Raw genomic sequence first — 18,674 nt, forward strand, 5'->3', positions numbered from 1 at the left:
TGTTTCTCCATTTTCGCTCGGCTGCACGACATTTCCTTTTTTCTTCGTTGACCGTATTATAGTTTAACCAGGGCGAGGCTCTAGTTTTCTTCTTTTTCGTTTTTAATGGGGCGACAGATGACATTGCATCATTGAGATTTTCTACCATTTCATTTAGAGAGCTGTCATGATTGTGTGGTTCATGTAGTCTGATAAGATCAATGAACTTTGATTCAGCTTTGTCGTTTAAGAGCCTCTTTTTAACTATGATTTCTTTTTTTGTTTTAGTAAGGGTTATTTGAGTATCAAAAAATATACAGTGATGGTCAGAGAGAGGTAATTCAGTTATTGAGATATTTGTTATGCTTAGCCCAGTTGTTGTTATAACTAAGTCTAGTGTATTCCCAAGCCTGTGAGTTGCATTTGTTATATGCTGTATTAGGTCTGTTTTCTTATTAAAATGGATGTTCAAGTCTCCATTTAGGATCACCTTATCATATCCGGTAACACATAGTGAGATCAGTTCAGAGAGCTCCTGTATAAATATTGGTGAGTGTCTAGGCGGGCAGTATATTGTGACAATAATAGTTGATTCTGTTTTTAGTTCAATGGCAAGATATTCCATTGACATGAACTCGCCTAGTTCTGTGATTCTAAACAAGAGTTTTGAGGAGAAGATTGCTGCAACTCCTCCGCACCTTTTATTTTTTCTGGGTATTTGAAAAAAGTTATGGTCTGGTGGACAAGCTTCTATCATTATTGATGTAGCTGTGTCATTATTTAGCCATGTCTCTACTAGGCAGATGCAATCTAAGTTATTTTCTTTAATCAGATAATTTACTAAGAATGTTTTATTATTCAGTGATCTGACATTTAGGAAAGCTAATTTTATTTGTTGGACTTCTTTAGAGGAGGTCTGCTTTGGCTTGACCGTGATGGCCCTGAGGTTAATAGCAGGTAAACGCATTGATGGCGTATATTTTTCACCATGCCATTGGCTGGTTATGATTACTGGTATGTTTTGAGAGATGGCATGGCAATTGTGCTATACTGCACTGCACTGACTGTTGGGAGGAGGGACCGCAATCAGGTTCACCTAAAACAGTTCCCTCGAAACAAATTAACCTGATATTTAAAGTTCCTACTATATTAGACGGGTACATTTTCAGAAAATCATATCCCTGAAGGCATTTTGTTTATTTTTGATACAACATTTCTAGGGGTATTAATATCATCAGTTTCTTATTTAACCTTTATTTAGCCAGATAAAACATTGATCTGGTCCAAGAGGCCCCAACAGGAGTACAAATATAGGCTACACATATACCTTAATGGTTGACTATATAGAAACTGCGCCACTCTGTTAAGGGGAGAGACCCTCATTCACACATTTATGTTCACACAGGCTTTCTAATAAAAGAACAGGCGTACAACAGAGGTTTTTGTATTCAAGATTTTACACTTTATTAAATAAAAACTCTAAAAAGGGATCATACACAACTGGACCACGATTACTAATAATTAAAAAGAGGATTGCACACAAACTCCACACTTCTTGACGCACAGAGTAGTTAAAGAGGAAAAACAAGTGTTAATTTATGGCATCATAATATATCATCTCATAGTATACCCATTGTCACACAAACACATCAATTAAAGTTGTCACGCCCACCTCAAGCTCCTGATTGCCAGCCAGCAACTGTGCTCCCAGACACAAGGGTGGTTGGCCACATGCAACAAAAGATAGATAAAATAAATGATAAATGGACGTTGGCAAGGGTGAACAGATCTTAACAAATTATAATGTTTAACCTGCTCATACCTTGAAAACCAGTGGGGCAGCACGACCTCCTCTGCACCTGTAATCACCTGGAGTATGCCAGCTGACGAGAACAAACGTGAGTTTGGTCAAAGTCTCACGGGACTTCCCTTTTCAAGGCTAAAGTAGCAGTATCTGGCCAGATAACTCCTGGGTCCTAGTGTACCTCAGGTTACACATACATACATCAAAAAGTTGAGTATGATGAGTTGTCTAATATCTTTGCTAACCAAGAGCAAGTTGAAACTCAAGACCATTTGCAGCACATTAGACCATCTCCTGATGAGTTAAAGTTGGCTTAGAGTAGACGACAGAGTACAGCAACTTGCAATGGGCCTGGTCTACAAGATACACTATACGACCGGGGTGCCCATGTACATGTCAAAATACTTCCCAAAGGTCAGTGAATACCACAACCACTACACCAGAGGAAGCTCAACAAATCATGTTAAACCCAGATTCGGCTCAAACAAGGGACTAAACACGTTTCGAAATTATGCCACAACAATGTGGAACGCCCTACCCAAAGCTGTAAAGGAATGTGAATCCCTGCCCACATTCAAAACCTCTCTTAAAGAGCACCTACGGGAGGCTGCAATTCGAAACTGGCCACCGTAAATGCCCAAAACCCCCACCACCTCCTAATAGACAGTCTCCTCCCCACCGCATGTATATATTCCCTCCCCGCCGTATGTATATTTCTCTCCCACCCACCCACCCCCTCCTAATGTACAGTCCCCTCCCCATCATATGTATATACTCTGTCAGGATCTAGGGGTAACAGTACTGTATATTTGAATACCGTTTATGTCACAAATGTATCAGTACTAAATACCTATATGTCCCTATGCCATAAATGTCATGTATGTTGTGTATGTCATAAATGTCTATATGAATTGAAAATGGGGGACCCTGATGGAAACAAGACAAACGTCTTTCTCAGGTCTGCATCCCCTTAACAATTGTATGTATTGAGCCGTACTGTATTGTACCCATTCTGCAATCTGTTAAATAAAGTTTTCATTCATTCATTCATTCATTCTGTTCTTCTTCAAAACAAACTGGTCAGACTACTGCTTGACCTGACTCCTAGAACCCACCTCACCCCTGCCCACTTTGACAACCTATATGGCTTAGAGTGCAATGGGCCTGGTCTACAAGATACACTACACGACCAAGGTACCCATGTAGATGTAGAGATGATTGTGGACTTCAGGAGGTCGGGGGTCAAGGACTACAGCCCCCTCAGCATCGACGGGGCACCGGTTGAGAGAGTGAACAGTTTCAAGTACCTCGGAGCCCACATATCCGAGGACTTGACATGGACCACACACATTGACAGTGTTGTGAAGAAGGCACGACAACGCCTCTACTTCCTCAGGCGCCTAAGGAAGTTCCAAGTCAGTCAGAAGATCCTTAGGAACTTCTACTCATGTACAATAGAGAGCATCCTGACCGGCAACATCACCTCCTGGTTTGGGAATAGCACTGCACAAGACCGTAGCAGACTACAAAGAGTGACACGTTCAGCCGAACGCACAATTGGAGGGGGGCTTCCCACCCTCCAGAACATTTACATCAAGCGGTGCAAGGGGAAGGCTAAGAGAATTATTAAGGACTCGAGCCACCCGAACAACTGCCTCTTTGAACTGCTGCGGTCAGGCAAGCGATACCGGAGTCTTAAGGCGAGCACAGAAAGACTCAGAAGAAGCTTCTATCCCCAGGCCATCAGGCTGCTAAACGAACAATAATCGCTAAACGAACAATAATCACTATGCAACAACCATCAAATGCACACAGCACACACACCCACACGCACACACTCACTCAAACAAACAACACACTGCAGCACCCACTCTCCACACTTTAGATCACACAAACACACTTACACTTTATATTTATTGATAAAGGATTTGCACTACAACTCGTACACCTACTGTGAATTGTACCTAAATTGCACCTCGTCCCATTTCTCCATTTCTGCCTTGCACTATATAGTATTGTATATTAGTACACTGCACAGTATTGTATATTGTATGGTAACTACGTCTATTCTGCATCGAACATTGTACATATGTCTAAACTGAACACTGTGACCTCTTTTTTACTTCTAATTTTACTATGTTTTTATTTCATACTTATCTTGTCTTGCACAGTCTCTGGAGCGCAACAGTAAGAAGCATTTTGTACAAAAGTATTCTGTACTTCTGTATGACAACTATTAAAGAAACTTGAAACTTGAAACTACATGTCAAAATACTTCCCAAAGGTCAGTGAATACCACGATCACAACACCAGAGGGAGCTCCACAAATCATGTTAAACCCAGATTCGGCTCAAACAAGGGACTAAACGTTTCGCAATTATGCCACATCAATGTGGAACGCCCTACCCAAAGCTGTAAAGGAATGTGAATCACTACCCACCTTCAAAAACACTCTCAAAAAACACCTACGGGAGACTGCAATTCGAAAACTGGCCCCTACAAATGTCCTAACCCAGTTGTACAGTAAATTACCAAGTATGGCTTTGTCAGTATTCCAATGTACAGTGTCCCCTACCCAACCCCCCCCCCCCCCCCCCCACCTCCAATGTACAGCCCCCCACCCACCCAACCCCACCTACCCAACCTCCTCCAATGTACAGTTTCTACGTCAAATGTATATACACTCTTTTTCTGGACACTTTTGTATCACAAACAGTACTGTATTTGCAAATCTGGTATGTCATAAATGTATAGATGTAGCAGTACTGTCTATCTGTATGTTGTGTATATAGTATGATGAAATGAAAATGGGGGACCCTGATGTAAACAAGACGAAAGTCTTTCTCTGATCTGCATCCCCTTAACAATTGTATGTATTGAGCTGTACTGTACTGTGTACACATTCTGCAATCTGTTAATAAACTTTTCAATCAATCAATCAATTTCTCTGGTCTGCATCCGTACTGTATTGTACCCATTCTGCAATGCTACTTTCCAACCAGCGGGGGGCAGCGGAGAGTATCTCGGTCTAGTCTGCTTGGAAAGCTCGGCTCTCTAGAAGACGAAGAAGACCTTGTCCAGCTACCGGTTCTTCCTCCTCCGCCTCTCTTCTCTCGCTGCTGAAGGACCTTCTCCCAACATCATGGCGAATGTTGTCGATACCAAACTATATGACATCCTCGGCGTGTCTCCGACTGCCACAGAGAATGAACTGAAAAAGGTAATAACTGTCACTTGGACAACATTTGTCGACTTTCGTCGTCGTCGTGATGTGGAGTTTCGAGTGGCGAGAGGACCAGGAAATGCGTTGCTAGGAGAAGCTAACTGTTAGCAGCTAACCTGTATTAGCCGGTTAGCTAGCCTAGCTGGCCTAGAAACTCTCTAGAATCATGACTCGTAATTACATGTAATAACGTAAACATTTGTTTCTTGAACTAAGGTTTCGATGCCATCTTGGAGTTGGTTTTTTGGCTTTGTTTCGACATTTGTAAATGTCGCTGCCTTTCCCCTTTCCCTTTCTTCTGTCGGGATGATGGAAGCTAATGTTAGCTAGTGTCGTTAGCCAGCATGCTAGCTAGCGTTCAGCAACAGGTCCAGTGATGGCCAGCAGCAGTGACTGGTGGATAGATGCTAACAGGTAACGTTAGCTGCCATGATTCTGTCGCAGATACATGGACAGATTTGGTTTTAAGTTTATTTATTTTGGATCCCCATTATTAGCCACAGCAGTGCTGGGGCTTTATTCTCCCTGGCGTCCATAATAATAACACATAAAATACAGTTACAGACGTTATACACTCACAACATTCACATGGCATACAGACAATTAAAAACAACAATAAAAACTCCTATATATCAAATTCATAATACAATACAACAATATATACGCCTAATGAATTCATAATGCCAACAATATATATGCCTAATGAATTCATAATGCCAACAATATATACGCATAATGAATTCATAATGACAACAATATATACGCCTAATGAATTCATAATACAACAATATATACGCCTAATGAATTCATAATACAACAATATATACGCCTAATGAATTCATAATGCCAACAATATATACGCCTAATGAATTCATAATACCAACAATATATACGCCTAATGAATTCATAATACAACAATATATACGCCTAATGAATTCATAATACAACAATATACGCCTAATGAATTCATAATACAATACAATAATACCTACTCATAATTAATTCATATTATTACATGGCGTTTTAACATTCGCCGAAATGCTTGATTGTGATTGGTCAATAGCCCCTGACAGCGGTGAATTATTTTTCGATAACCACCGGTGATTATTGTTTTTCGCAGCTGGAGTAATCAAGCCCACTGACGCACACTGTTTCAGTGCAATCAGACACACCTGCCGGCTGCCGATAATAATAATCACTTTATTTGGGCTGACAGAGCCACAGAACAACTGCGTCTGCATTGATCTCGTCTTGTCGATGGTGTAAAATGAATTGGGTATATTGTTAGTAAGTTAGCCATGTAATAAGCGGGATAATGTATAGCTATACTCTGTCATTGTCGCAAAATAATTGACCTTCACTGACGTTTAAAACACCTCGGCGAGGCGCCTCAGTGTTCTAAACTCCATGTCGGTCAATTATTTTGCGACAATGACCTCGTAGCTATACATTATCCCTTACATATAGTATATCTATCTGTATGGCCCCCGTAAATGTACAAACCACCCCCTCCTAATGTACAGTTTCCTCCCCCTCGTATGTATATATTTTCTGTTAGAATAACAGTACTGTGGGCGGTCAGGTGGCGTAACGGAGATTGCGTTCGTCACCAACCCCGGAGCGGCTGGATTCGCCTGTTCGAATCCAGCTCACAGCTCCGGGGTTGTCACCAGCTTGGCTGGCCGTTCACACTAATGCAATTGGCAGTATTAGAGGGTGGGAGAAGCTGGCGGGTGGGTCCGGGCGTTTGTAAACAGCGACTCCTACAGTTCGGTCGGGGCGCCTGCTAAGCGTGGATAGGATCTAAGTGGGATAGTGTGATCCTTCCCCACACTACGCCCTCTAAGTGAGAATCCGTGCTGCCAGGTGAAAAGAAGCGGTTGATTGGCTGGACGTGTGTCGGAGGAAGCACGTGGTAGCCTCCACTCTCCCAGACCGACTGTGGGGGGTAAGTGCGCAGCAACCAGGAAGGGGATTGGGAATTGGCATAACGACTAACATTGGGATGGGAGAAAATCGGAGGAAAAAGGAGGGGGGAAAAAGATCAATAAAAATAATAACAGTACTGTATATTTGCATATCTTGTATGTCACAAATGTAACAGTACTGTAACGTTATACCTGTGTGTCAGAAATGTCAAGATATATATCTATGTCATGAATTGAAAATGGGGGACCCTGATGTAAACAAGACGAAAGTCTTTCTCTGGTCTGCATCCCCTTAACAATTGTGTGTATTGTATTGAGCCGTACTGTATTGTACCCATTCTGCAATCTGTGAATACAGTTTTCAATCAATGTTAATTAAGTTAGTTGGCATCCTTCTTCCACCTCGAATGAGCAAATTAACCTGGTTCTGTTGTCTTCCCCGTTGCGTCTTTGTGAGCCAACTCGTCAGTGTACGTTCTTTGCAAGGTAGCGTTAGGTAACGTTGACCTAGAAAACACTGTTTTAAACTCTTTGTTGTCTTTGGTTAGCTAGATAACTTAACTGGTTACACACTCTGTAACACTAACGTGTAGGACATTTTGAACAGCGTATTTGACTTGAATTCAGCATGTGAATCTTTAAACAAATATAAATATTGTAATTGTATACAACTTTACCCTCTTATGTATTAAGCTAACCAGGTAACATAGCCATTCAAAATGTTTCCAGTTTGCATGGCATGTGTGCTTGCGCTAGGGCTGAACGATTAATTGATTTTAAATCGAAATCGCGATTTGGAATGATGCAATTAGCAAATCGCAAAAATAAAGAAATTGCGAAATAATTATTTGAAAAATGTTTCTTATTTTTTTTAACCAGGAAGTTTGGGAGAGAGGAGGTAAGGGGTTTTTAGATTGTGTGTTGTGAAGTTTAGACTTCAGAGAGGGAGAGTAAAGTACAGAAAAAAAGGTACCGGTATCGATCCCCAGGTAAAAAGAAACATTTTCAGGCTCGGTGTCCCGAAAAGCCCCACCGCGTAGGCCAGATGCAAGCCGCATTTTACAATAAACCTCTGTGGGGCTGCTTAATTAAAAAAATATATATAATCACAAATTTAATCGCAATCGCAATATCTGTCAGAAAAATCGCAATTCGGTTATTTCCCACAATCGTGCAGCCCTAGCCTTGCGCTACCAGTAGTGCAGGTTCATCCTGAGGCAAATAACGATGATGTGAAGACGATCCTTGTACGAGACATGTGTTGAGATGTCTCCTCCTCTTCACCTTCAGGCATACCGGAAGCTGGCCAAGGAATATCACCCTGATAAAAACCCTAATGCTGGAGACAAGGTAAATATTTTATGTTCCTTCCTCTTACAGATGTTAGTTTAATTACTCTTTTCTCTCACCCACCACACTAACCTACACGTTCCATAATTAGAATTTATGTTGCCTGTATTTATGAATGTTTTGTGTGTATATATATATATTAGGGGTTGCAAATTGTAAGCACGTTCCTTACTCGATTATTGATAACGTTAACGATCAATTCATTGTAACAAAAAATACCCAATTTACCAAACTAACAAATGTATTTGTTTCCTCAATAAAAAGGTTTATTTCCACAGCAGCGACATATTGCATTCTCACAACATGTGCATGGCATATGAAACATAGAAATGTAGAGGCCTAGACATTAAAACACACTTGTGTCGACTTTAAGCAGGCGAGCTGCATATGTGGCAAAAATAAAAGTCACTTGCTACTAAAAAAATTCAAAAGCATGTATTTAACAAACAGACATTTTCTAAACAAGGTTTTATATTAACTTAAAGGGGAACTATTTTACTATTTCTTTCACTATTTGGGCACTTTTACACAATTCCTGTGAGTCTATGGAACACCTCTGTAATATATATATTTTTTTTATTCATTGTTTTGTATTTCTAATCAAGTCCTCAAAAACAGCATTTTTCTACCTCAAGATCTCGAGCTGTTTTGAGCCTGGGCTCCTAAACCACTGTGTGGCCTGCGCCGTCTGCTGAACATTAACATGCAGCAGTGACTATATGACATCACATATAGGCACATTTTCAAACGACTCAGTTCAGTGAGGGTGAATATTGTGAGAGGAGAATTGGAAGAATGCGCCAATATGAGAATTTTGAGACATAGATCATATTAATATAAGTTCACATAGCTAGGAAACAATGCTAAACACTCAAAAAGGCCATTTATAAGATAGTTCCCCTTTAAGAAATAAACAAAAACTAAAAAATTTACTTATGTCGATGAAAATGTGCAATAGGCATAACTAAATAACAGATTATGCGCATAAAATGCTGAAAACAACCAACTGTACTAACGGAGCCTACAGCGGGACATCATCAAATGAGGGCAAATGTGCTGCGACGTCCCAAGGGCGGAACGTTGACTCATTCAACGGCAGTCACGATGATAGTCGGGTTAACTCGCCATCGCTTGAGCCCCCCCCCTCTGATCTTATCAGACTACATGAACCACACAATCATGACAGCTCTCTAAATGAAATGGTAGAAAATCTCAATGATGCAATGTCATCTATATTAAATTCTGTCGCCCCATTAAAAACGAAAAAGAAGAAAACTAGAGCCTCGCCCTGGTTAAACTATAATACGGTCAACAAAGAAAAAAGGAAATGTCGTGCAGCGGAGCGAAAATGGAGAAAAACAAAAACCACCATATGCTGTGATATATACAAAGATGCTTTAACTGCTTATAATAAAACCATCCGCTTAGCAAGAAAAGATTACTTCTCTAAAATCATTACAGAAAATGCTGGAAACTCCAGAATCCTCTTTTCCACTATTAATGTACTACTCAACACTGCCCCTACACCTCCTCAGTCATCAACGGTTAAGTGTGAAGAACTTGCACTATTCTTTAACAACAAAATAACCTTGATCAGGGCCAGCATTACTCATGATGGAAATAAAGTTGATTGCGGCAAACCGTGCAATGTAACCATGAGAAGTTTCACATGCATCACATTAGATGTACTCTGCAAAACTGTCTCAGAATGTAACTCCTCCACCTCAGACATTGACCCTATACCTACAGCTTTCTTCAAACGGGTATTTAATAGTGTTTCAAGCCCTGTGCTAGATATCATAAACACTTCCCTTAGGACTGGTATTTTCCCGGATGCCTTTAAAACAGCAGTTGTAAAGCCATTACTAAAAAAACCTAACTTGGATAGTAATGAAATGGCAAATTATCGTCCAATATCCAACCTACCATTCATTAGTAAAGTACTTGAAAAGATAGTTTCAGTTCAAATAAATTCCTTTCTTGAAGAAAACAACATCTTAGAAGAATTTCAGTCAGGATTCAGAAAATATCATAGCACTGAAACTGCCCTCACCAAAATAATCAGTGACCTCAGACTAAACTCTGACGAGAATAAGATCTCCATCCTTATCCTGTTGGATCTCAGTGCAGCATTTGATACAATCGATCATGATATTCTAATCGATCGTCTTGAAAACCATGTCGGTTTCTCAGACCATGTGCTGGGCTGGTTTAAAACATACATCAGAGGGAGGAAATTCTATGTTAAACTAGGAGATCACATGTCTGATATATACGACAACAACTATGGAGTTGCACAAGGGAGTTGCTTAGGTCCTTTACTCTTCTCCCTTTACATGTTACCGCTGGGTGATATCATCAGAGAACATAATGTAGATTTCCATAGCTATGCGGATGATACACAACTGTACATATCTGCTGAACCAAATGATACAGCGATTAGCTCCATTACAGACTGCTTACTGTCAATAAATAAATGGATGAGTAAGAACTTCCTGAAACTAAACGAGAACAAAACTGAAATTCTAATTATCGGCTCCAAAACTAAAAAAGAAACATTAATAAAGAACCTGGGGGGACTAACCCCTTGGATCAAATCTGAGGTCACTAGTCTTGGGGTTATCATAGATTCAGAACTGAACTTCAATTCTCATATTAGCAAAGTGACGAAAACATCGTTCTTCCATCTCAGAAATATAGCAAAAGTACGACCATTTATTAATCAGAACGATGCTGAGAAGCTAATTCATGCATTCATATCTAGCCGGTTAGACTACTGTAATGCACTTTTCACAGGTCTCCCTAAGAAAACCACAGAGAGGCTTCAGCTAATCCAAAACTCTGCAGCCCGACTGCTAACTAGAACCAAAAGGAGAGAGCACATTAGTCCAGTCCTAGCCGCTTTACACTGGCTTCCCGTAACATTTAGAATTGACTTTAAGGTCCTTCTCCTTACATACAAAGCTCTAAATGGACAGGGACCTAGCTACATCGCCAACACTCTAATAAATTACACACCAGCAAGAACACTGCGATCATCAGCTGCTGGACTACTAGAGGCTCCCAGAAGCAGTCAAAAGAGGATCGGTAATGCAGCCTTTATCAACTATGCCCCAAAACTATGGAACAAACTACCCCAAAACATCAGGGAAGCCAACTCGCTAGACATCTTTAAAAGACAGCTTAAAACCTATCTCTTTGCTCAGGCATTTCACTGATAGTTATCTGCTACCACCTAGTGGCAAGAGGAAACATCAGGGATATCCTGACACAACTTGTATTTATTCTTACCCTGCCTACTCTTTTACACTGCCTATCAAACTCATGTGTCGGTTATTGCACTTTTTACTTCTTACTGATGACTATTTTTAAACTGAATCATTTTAAACTATTCTTATTTATTGCTAGATCCAAATGTGAAACACTGCGGGTTGTGACGCACACACACACAGTCACACACACACAGTCACACACACACACACACAATCACACACAAACACACACACACACCGACATACACACATACACACACACACACAGACACACACACCGACATACACACACACACACACACACACACACACAGTCACACACAGACACACACACACCGAGTTGTAGTAGCGTTGTAGTTGTAGATCTAGGTTAACTGTGTCCTGGTAGAGTAGTAGTAGATCTAGGTTAACTGTGTCCTGGAGTGGTAGTTGTAGAGTAGATCTAGGTTAACTGTGTCCTGGAGTAGAGTAGTAGTAGTTGTAGCGTTGTAGTTGTAGATCTAGGTTAACTGTGTCCTGGTAGTTGTAGAGTAGTAGTAGATCTAGGTTAACTGTGTCCTGGTAGAGTAGTAGTAGTTGTAGCGTTGTAGTTGTAGATCTAGGTTAACTGTGTCCTGGTAGTTGTAGAGTAGTAGTAGATCTAGGTTAACTGTGTCCTGGTAGAGTAGTAGTAGTTGTAGCGTTGTAGTTGTAGATCTAGGTTAACTGTGTCCTGGTAGTTGTAGAGTAGTAGTAGCTGTAGTAGTAGTAGATCTAGGTTAACTATGTCCTGGAGTGGTAGTTGTAGAGTAGAGTAGATCTAGGTTAACTGTGTCCTGGAGTGGTAGTTGTAGAGTAGAGTAGATCTAGGTTAACTGTGTCCTGGAGTGGTAGTTGTAGAGTAGTAGTAGCTGAAGTACAACCACACACACACACACACAACACAATAAACACACATACACACTAAACAACGATGCATACAGGATTATTTATGACTATTTTTAAACTGAATCATTTTATTCTTATTATTTGCCAGATCCAAATGTGAAACACTGTGATTATTTGTTCATGAACTACAGGAGTATTCCTGAATAGAGAGCCTATTAAGATGCTAGATCCTAATGTGAAACACTGTGATTTGCCATATCTTGCTATGCTCGCTCATGCCTGTATTTTTTATGTCCGTTCTATTTTATAATTTTTTGACTATTTTTAAACTGAATCATTTTAAACTATTTTTACTATTTGTGTTACTGAAAACTGTAAGCGGAGAGCCTATTGGGATGCTAGATCCTAATGTGAAACACTGTGATTCTACCCGTCTATCTTTTTATGCTCGCTTATGCCTGTATTTTTTACTGTTGTGAAGCACTTTGAACTGCAACCTCTGTATGAAAAGTGCTATACAAATAAAGTTATTATTATTATTATTATTATTATATGCAATGCTGTTGAACGTGGCACGGACCTCCGCGCCCAGTACTTCAAATGGCGATCAGATAATTGGATTATTTATTTTGCATTACATCAGATACAAGGTAAGAACATTACTATATATACATTTGATCGTTGATCTGATATGTATTTCTACCCCGATCTACGCTGTATCTGTGTGTATGTATGGCTGTTTTCCGTTTGGTGCAGGGTGGGGGGGGGGGGGGCGCTACGAGGGCCATTTCATGTATGCACAAGGAAGGATAATGGTGATCTAGCTTTGATTTCAGGAAGATTCGCTAATCAGCCGAAAAATGACAGTGTTTTGTGTATTCCACTAAAGGGCTATTATCGCGTCTTTCTCTGGAATTACTAGAAATCACAAACTATACTCGTATTCAAAACGGTATAAAACGGAAATGTACAGATGAAAAAAACTCTGTTTTGTACATGTTGACTGCAAGCAACTCATTGATAATCGACGGGTGTATTAGACCCATAGCCATAATTTAAGATATATTTTAAGCACTCGCAAATCTCCCAGTCCTCCCATTGATTAAAGCGGTGGCGCTCTAGCGCCCTCTCGCGCACTTAGAGCGTGGCGGTCAATGAGGTAAGAGGTTAAAGAAATCAAAAGCATGTATTTATTACCAAACTCAAACATTTTCTAAACACGGTTTTATATTAACTTAATAAATAAACAAACTTTTTTACAAATGTCCAATAGGCCTGTGGTTGTGATATTCTGTCACTCTGAAGTCTGAATAACAACATTTCATTATTTTTAACCTGCACAAACGAGCTAAATTATACTTTGCTGTGCCCAGTAACTGATAAATGGTAAATGGGGCATTTATATAATACTTTTCACTGAGATCACTTGTATCCACTTTGCCTACCCAGTGTTTGCATGTATCTGCCAAAGGCTTTGTATGTCATGCCATATGAATTCAGAATTAAACTCTGAATATGAATGACGCAAGAACAGTCTTCAGCATACACGCAGAGACATGGAGATTCGTGGCTTTTGGTGATGGATGGTCTCAAACAAGGAGGCACATTGGGCGCAGGTATATTACTAGATTCAACACTGCCAAGAATATCTGGACCTAAAGGTCTCAATATAAATGCCTCTCGCTGTCCACTTGTGGGCAAGTATGTGCCAGCTTCTGCAGTTAACCGGCATGTATCCTGCGTTACGAAAGCATGCAGGCTCTTTATTACCCGGCACAGTGAAGTTGCATCACATTGCATCGCATTTCCCCCCCCCCCCCCCCCCCCCCCCCAAAAACGCAGTTCAAAGAAATCAGCTTTGCATACGAGGTGCTAACCAACCCAGAAAAGAAGGAGCTCTACGATCGATATGGAGAACAAGGCCTGCGGGAGGGAGGCGGCGGTGGCCAGGGGATGGACGACATCTTCTCTCACATCTTCGGCGGCGGCCTGTTCGGCTTCATGGGCGGCCAGAGTGCGCGCAACAGGAACGGGGGCCGGCGAAGAGGCGAGGACATGGTGCATCCACTCAAGTAAGACGAGAGTTTCTGATCTGACCGTCGCTCAATGGCTGAAAAGAAGAAAAAAATGTTTTGTATTTGGAAAATATTTGATTGTATCCTGGGTAGGGATGTTCGGTATTGGCTTTTTTTTTTACCGATATCCGATATTGTCCAACTCTTAATTTCCGATACCGATATCAACCGATACAGGGTTTCCCCCCATCCAATTTTTTTTATAATTTCAGGTAATTAACATTACATATCTCTTGTCGTGGAATTAACACAACATTATGCATACTTTTGACAATAAATAAAATATGAATTTGTTCTTACTTGCTTGCCTGGGTAAATAAAGGTTAAATAAATGTAAACAAAAAAATTATAATCTTTTGAAAACCGATAACGGATAATTTCCGATATTACATTTGAATGCCAATATCGGCCGATGCCGATAATATCGGACATCCCTAATCCTCGGTCATTGGCATAAATATTCCAAACATCTGTCCTTTGACTCTATCTTTGACATGCTGTTGTTGTTTTTCCTCCCAAAAGGGTGTCCCTGGAAGACCTGTACAATGGGAAAACAACCAAACTACAACTCAGCAAGAATGTTCTGTGTAGCACTTGCAACGGGTAAGTCTGTTTTTGAGTCAACTTGATCAGCCAGCCTGTTGTTACATGTTGAGCTTGTGTTATTCCTGGTTGTAGATTGAGTGACAAAGGGGCGGAAACTTCATGGCTCAGGAGGTCTGGTTAATCTGGAGGTTCCCGGTTCAATACCCGCTCCTCTCGGGCAGCGTCTCGAAGTGTCCTTGAGCACGACACTTAACCCCGAATTGCTCCCGATGTGCAGGTTGCCACCATGCATGGTTGCCTCTGCCATCATTGTGAGTGAATGGGTAAAATGTAAGAAATAAATTGTAAAACGCTTTGGATAAAAGCGCTATATAAATGCAGCCATTTACCATTTAACAGTCCTGCAAATTTAGCATAAAATGCCTGTCTATTGCATACTGAAAGTAAATTGGACGCTATTCGGGAACCATTTGTAGCAGATGCACAAGTCTGGCTTCTTTTGAAAGGAAACACCCTGGAAATCCAAACAGGAAGAATCACACAGAGTGCTATTGTCTATCTTGTTTGGTCAAGATTGGTTTTATAACCAATTGGAAGTACATAATGGGTCAAGCGGTGGCCATTCTAGCTTTCAGCCGATGTGTTGGTTGAGAGACGATAACACAGCGTGACGCCGACAGATGGCTGTAAATGTGTTGCGACGGCAAACTGTAGATTTCCTTCACGGTCTTTGCTGCACTGTGGTACTAAATCCAGATTGAACTCTGCCATTGGAAATAGGAGATATGGTAGGGCTGGGCGATATGGCCAAAAACGTTATCGCGATAAAATTATAAAATTATTTTCATATAACTCTATCGATAATTATCGTCGATATGTCTGTCAAGTTTAATTAACTTCTTATGCCCGGCGCCGATGGACGGGCTATTAATAGACTTGTTTTGCTGCTGCGAATGTCTCGAGTTGATGTTGTCATCAGTCCGCGCACGTTAGCAGTTAGCCAGAGCAAGCGGTGTATCCCATGACAATGTACTAAATATGACCCTAAAATACTCCATTCAGCCCCAATACATTGCAACGACGTCCACTGCATACCCCACACTACTCTTAACCGTGGCCTCAGAATTCACGCCACACACCCACTCGGCACGTAAACTATAAAATAGCGCCGTGCAAGCTAATTATCCTAGCCAGCCTTGTTCCAATGTACTAAATATCACCCTAAAATACTCTGTTCCGCCCCAATACATTGCAATGACGTCCACCGTATACCCCACACTACTATAACCGTGGCCTCAGAATTCACGCCACACAACCACTCGGCACGTAAACTATAAAATAGCGCCGTGCAAGCTAATTATCCTAGCCAGCCTTGTTTACTACTTGAGTCCTACCTCTCTACCCAGAGGTCTCCTTCCGCTGTCGGCCATCTCCTTCACTGATTGGTTGTTAGTGCGTGTGCTCATATCCAAGCTTGGAAAATCGATATATCGAAACTTTGCGACCACGTTTCATGTTTATTTCTAGGAAATAATTTATCGCAATAGTTATTGTTATCGTTTTATCGCCCAGCCCTAAGATATGGGCCGAATCCATAGATGTATGACTTGGCCATAATGAGGTAATTTATAGCCCTGATATTTAGGGATGTCCCGATCGCGTTTTCCTTTATGCCAAGCAAGCAGTGCAAAAATGCTTCCGCATTCGTCACCGCACGCCAGTGCGGTAAAGCGCCCTTCTTTTCAGGCCCCGCTTAGACAAATGCTACCGTGCGTGCACCGGCGGCGGCGTGCTCGCTCAGGTGCGTGCGTGCGCCGGCGTGCTCGCGCGAGGTGCCCGCGCATGCGCATGAGATCCCGCCTTGGTTCGACACGAGCGGAGCTCAATATATATAAGTCACCGCCCCTTATTCAGTATCTAGAAATAGCTCAATTGGCAAGGCCACATGGCTGTGGATCCTATGGCTCGTTTGCTGGCGAGTTCGAATCCCATCGAAAATATTTTTTAACGTGATTTTTTTTTAACGTGTATTCTTTCGCCGGTTAAGGTTAGGCATGGTTAAGGTTAAGGTTAAGGTTAGGCATTGTTTCGGAGTTGGTTAAGGTTAGAACGGTTAAGTTTAGGCGCTGTTAAGGAGCTGGTTAAGGTTAGAGTTTGTCAAAGAGAATGGCAATATAATTTCTATGGTTAAGGTTAGGCATGGTTATGGTTAAGGTTAAGGTTAGGCATTGTTTCGGAGTTGGTTAAGGTTAGAACGGTTAAGTTTAGGCGCTGTTAAGGAGCTGGTTAAGGTTAGAGTTTGTCAAAGAGAATGGCAATAGACAGCCTATTTCCGCGCGACCTGGGCGCTGGGCGGCGGAAAATGAAAGGCGCATTACTGCACGCCACTACGGTAAATTTTTGCACTGCTTGCTTGGCATAAAGCTACACGCGTCCCGATCACGTGATTTTCCGAAGATCGGAATCGGCAAAATAATAATAATCGGGATTTCTTACTTTTTTTCTAACTTTTTTTTTTATTCAACAAACATGACCATGTTCACGTCTTAAACTCATACTGAGGCCTTAGTTTTAATACAAAATACAATTTATTTTTTATTTAATTTTATCCCAATTTCTCACATTACATTCACCCTGAATGTTGACGTTATCCAGGTGAAAAGTTAACTTCATTCAAGCGAGGCATTGCAATCCTTAACATAAATCATTTGATGTATAATTAAATCAAAGGAAATGCGTTTGGGTCTGATAGTGTGGCTGGTCTGCCGTTCTGCAGCTGGATACTATTGGTTTGTTTTGGCAAAATTCTTCTGCTCTGTGTGACAATAAATAAATGAATGATGATATGCAATTTAAAACCAAAACTAAGGCCTCAGTATGGGTTTAAGACGTGAACATGGTCATGTTTGTTGAAAAAAAAAAAGTGATCGGATCGGTATCGGTAGATACTCAAAATCACATGATCGGGATCGGATCAGGAGCAAAAAACCGTGATCGGGACATCCTTACTGATATTCTATATTCATATTTCAAACCAGGGTTAGAAATAAACTTTTTTCCCCCCTTTTTTGTATTTCGGGGGCACTGAACTTTTATGATGAAAAAGGTTATTAAACATCCTTATCATTTGGGGCGCCCTCGTGGCGCATACCATGGTGCCTTGCGCACCTACGCGGGTTCGATCCCAGCTCCTGTCGTTATTTGTCTCATGTCTTCCCAAGTTCCCCACCTCTCCCGTTCGCTTATTGCTTATTAACAGCGGAGGAGTGCTGCCGAGTGCTTCCGCGTTTTCCATGATTGGCTGCGACACGCCCCGCGGCAGGCGCGGCAGCCGCAGAGCTTGCGGCATTATGTAGCCGTAATCCGCGATGATTTTCATTCGAAGCTTAGCTCACCTGGCAGCGCTGCGGTCCGTTGGTGACAAGTTCGAATCCCATTTTTTTTTTTTTTTTAACGTGTATTCTTTCGCCGGTTAAGGTTAGGCATGGTTAAGGTTAGGCATTGTTTCGGAGTTGGTTAAGGTTAGAAGGGTTAAGTTTAGGCGCTGTTAAGGAGCTGGTTAAGGTTAGAGTTTGTCTTAGAGAATGGCAATATTCTTTCTATGGTTAAGGTTAGGCATGGTTAAGGTTA

The 18,674-nt window shown here is 41.2% G+C and overlaps 1 protein-coding gene across 1 annotated transcript in view; it reads left to right on the forward strand.

Moving 5' to 3' along the window:
• The first annotated feature begins 4,872 nt into the window (after positions 1–4,872).
• Positions 4,873–18,674, forward strand: part of dnaja2a (DnaJ heat shock protein family (Hsp40) member A2a) — a 36,234-nt gene continuing 22,432 nt past the window's right edge. The window contains exons 1-4 of the mRNA XM_084307867.1: positions 4,873–5,003; positions 8,225–8,284; positions 14,266–14,495; positions 15,021–15,101. Coding sequence (XP_084163993.1) covers positions 4,926–5,003; positions 8,225–8,284; positions 14,266–14,495; positions 15,021–15,101 — 449 coding nt within the window. The 5' untranslated portion in view covers positions 4,873–4,925. The remainder of the gene's footprint in view (positions 5,004–8,224; positions 8,285–14,265; positions 14,496–15,020; positions 15,102–18,674) is intronic.

This window comes from Notolepis coatsorum, assembly GCF_963971535.1.
Source record: "Notolepis coatsorum genome assembly, chromosome: 2".
Classification (NCBI taxonomy): domain Eukaryota; kingdom Metazoa; phylum Chordata; class Actinopteri; order Aulopiformes; family Paralepididae; genus Notolepis; species Notolepis coatsorum.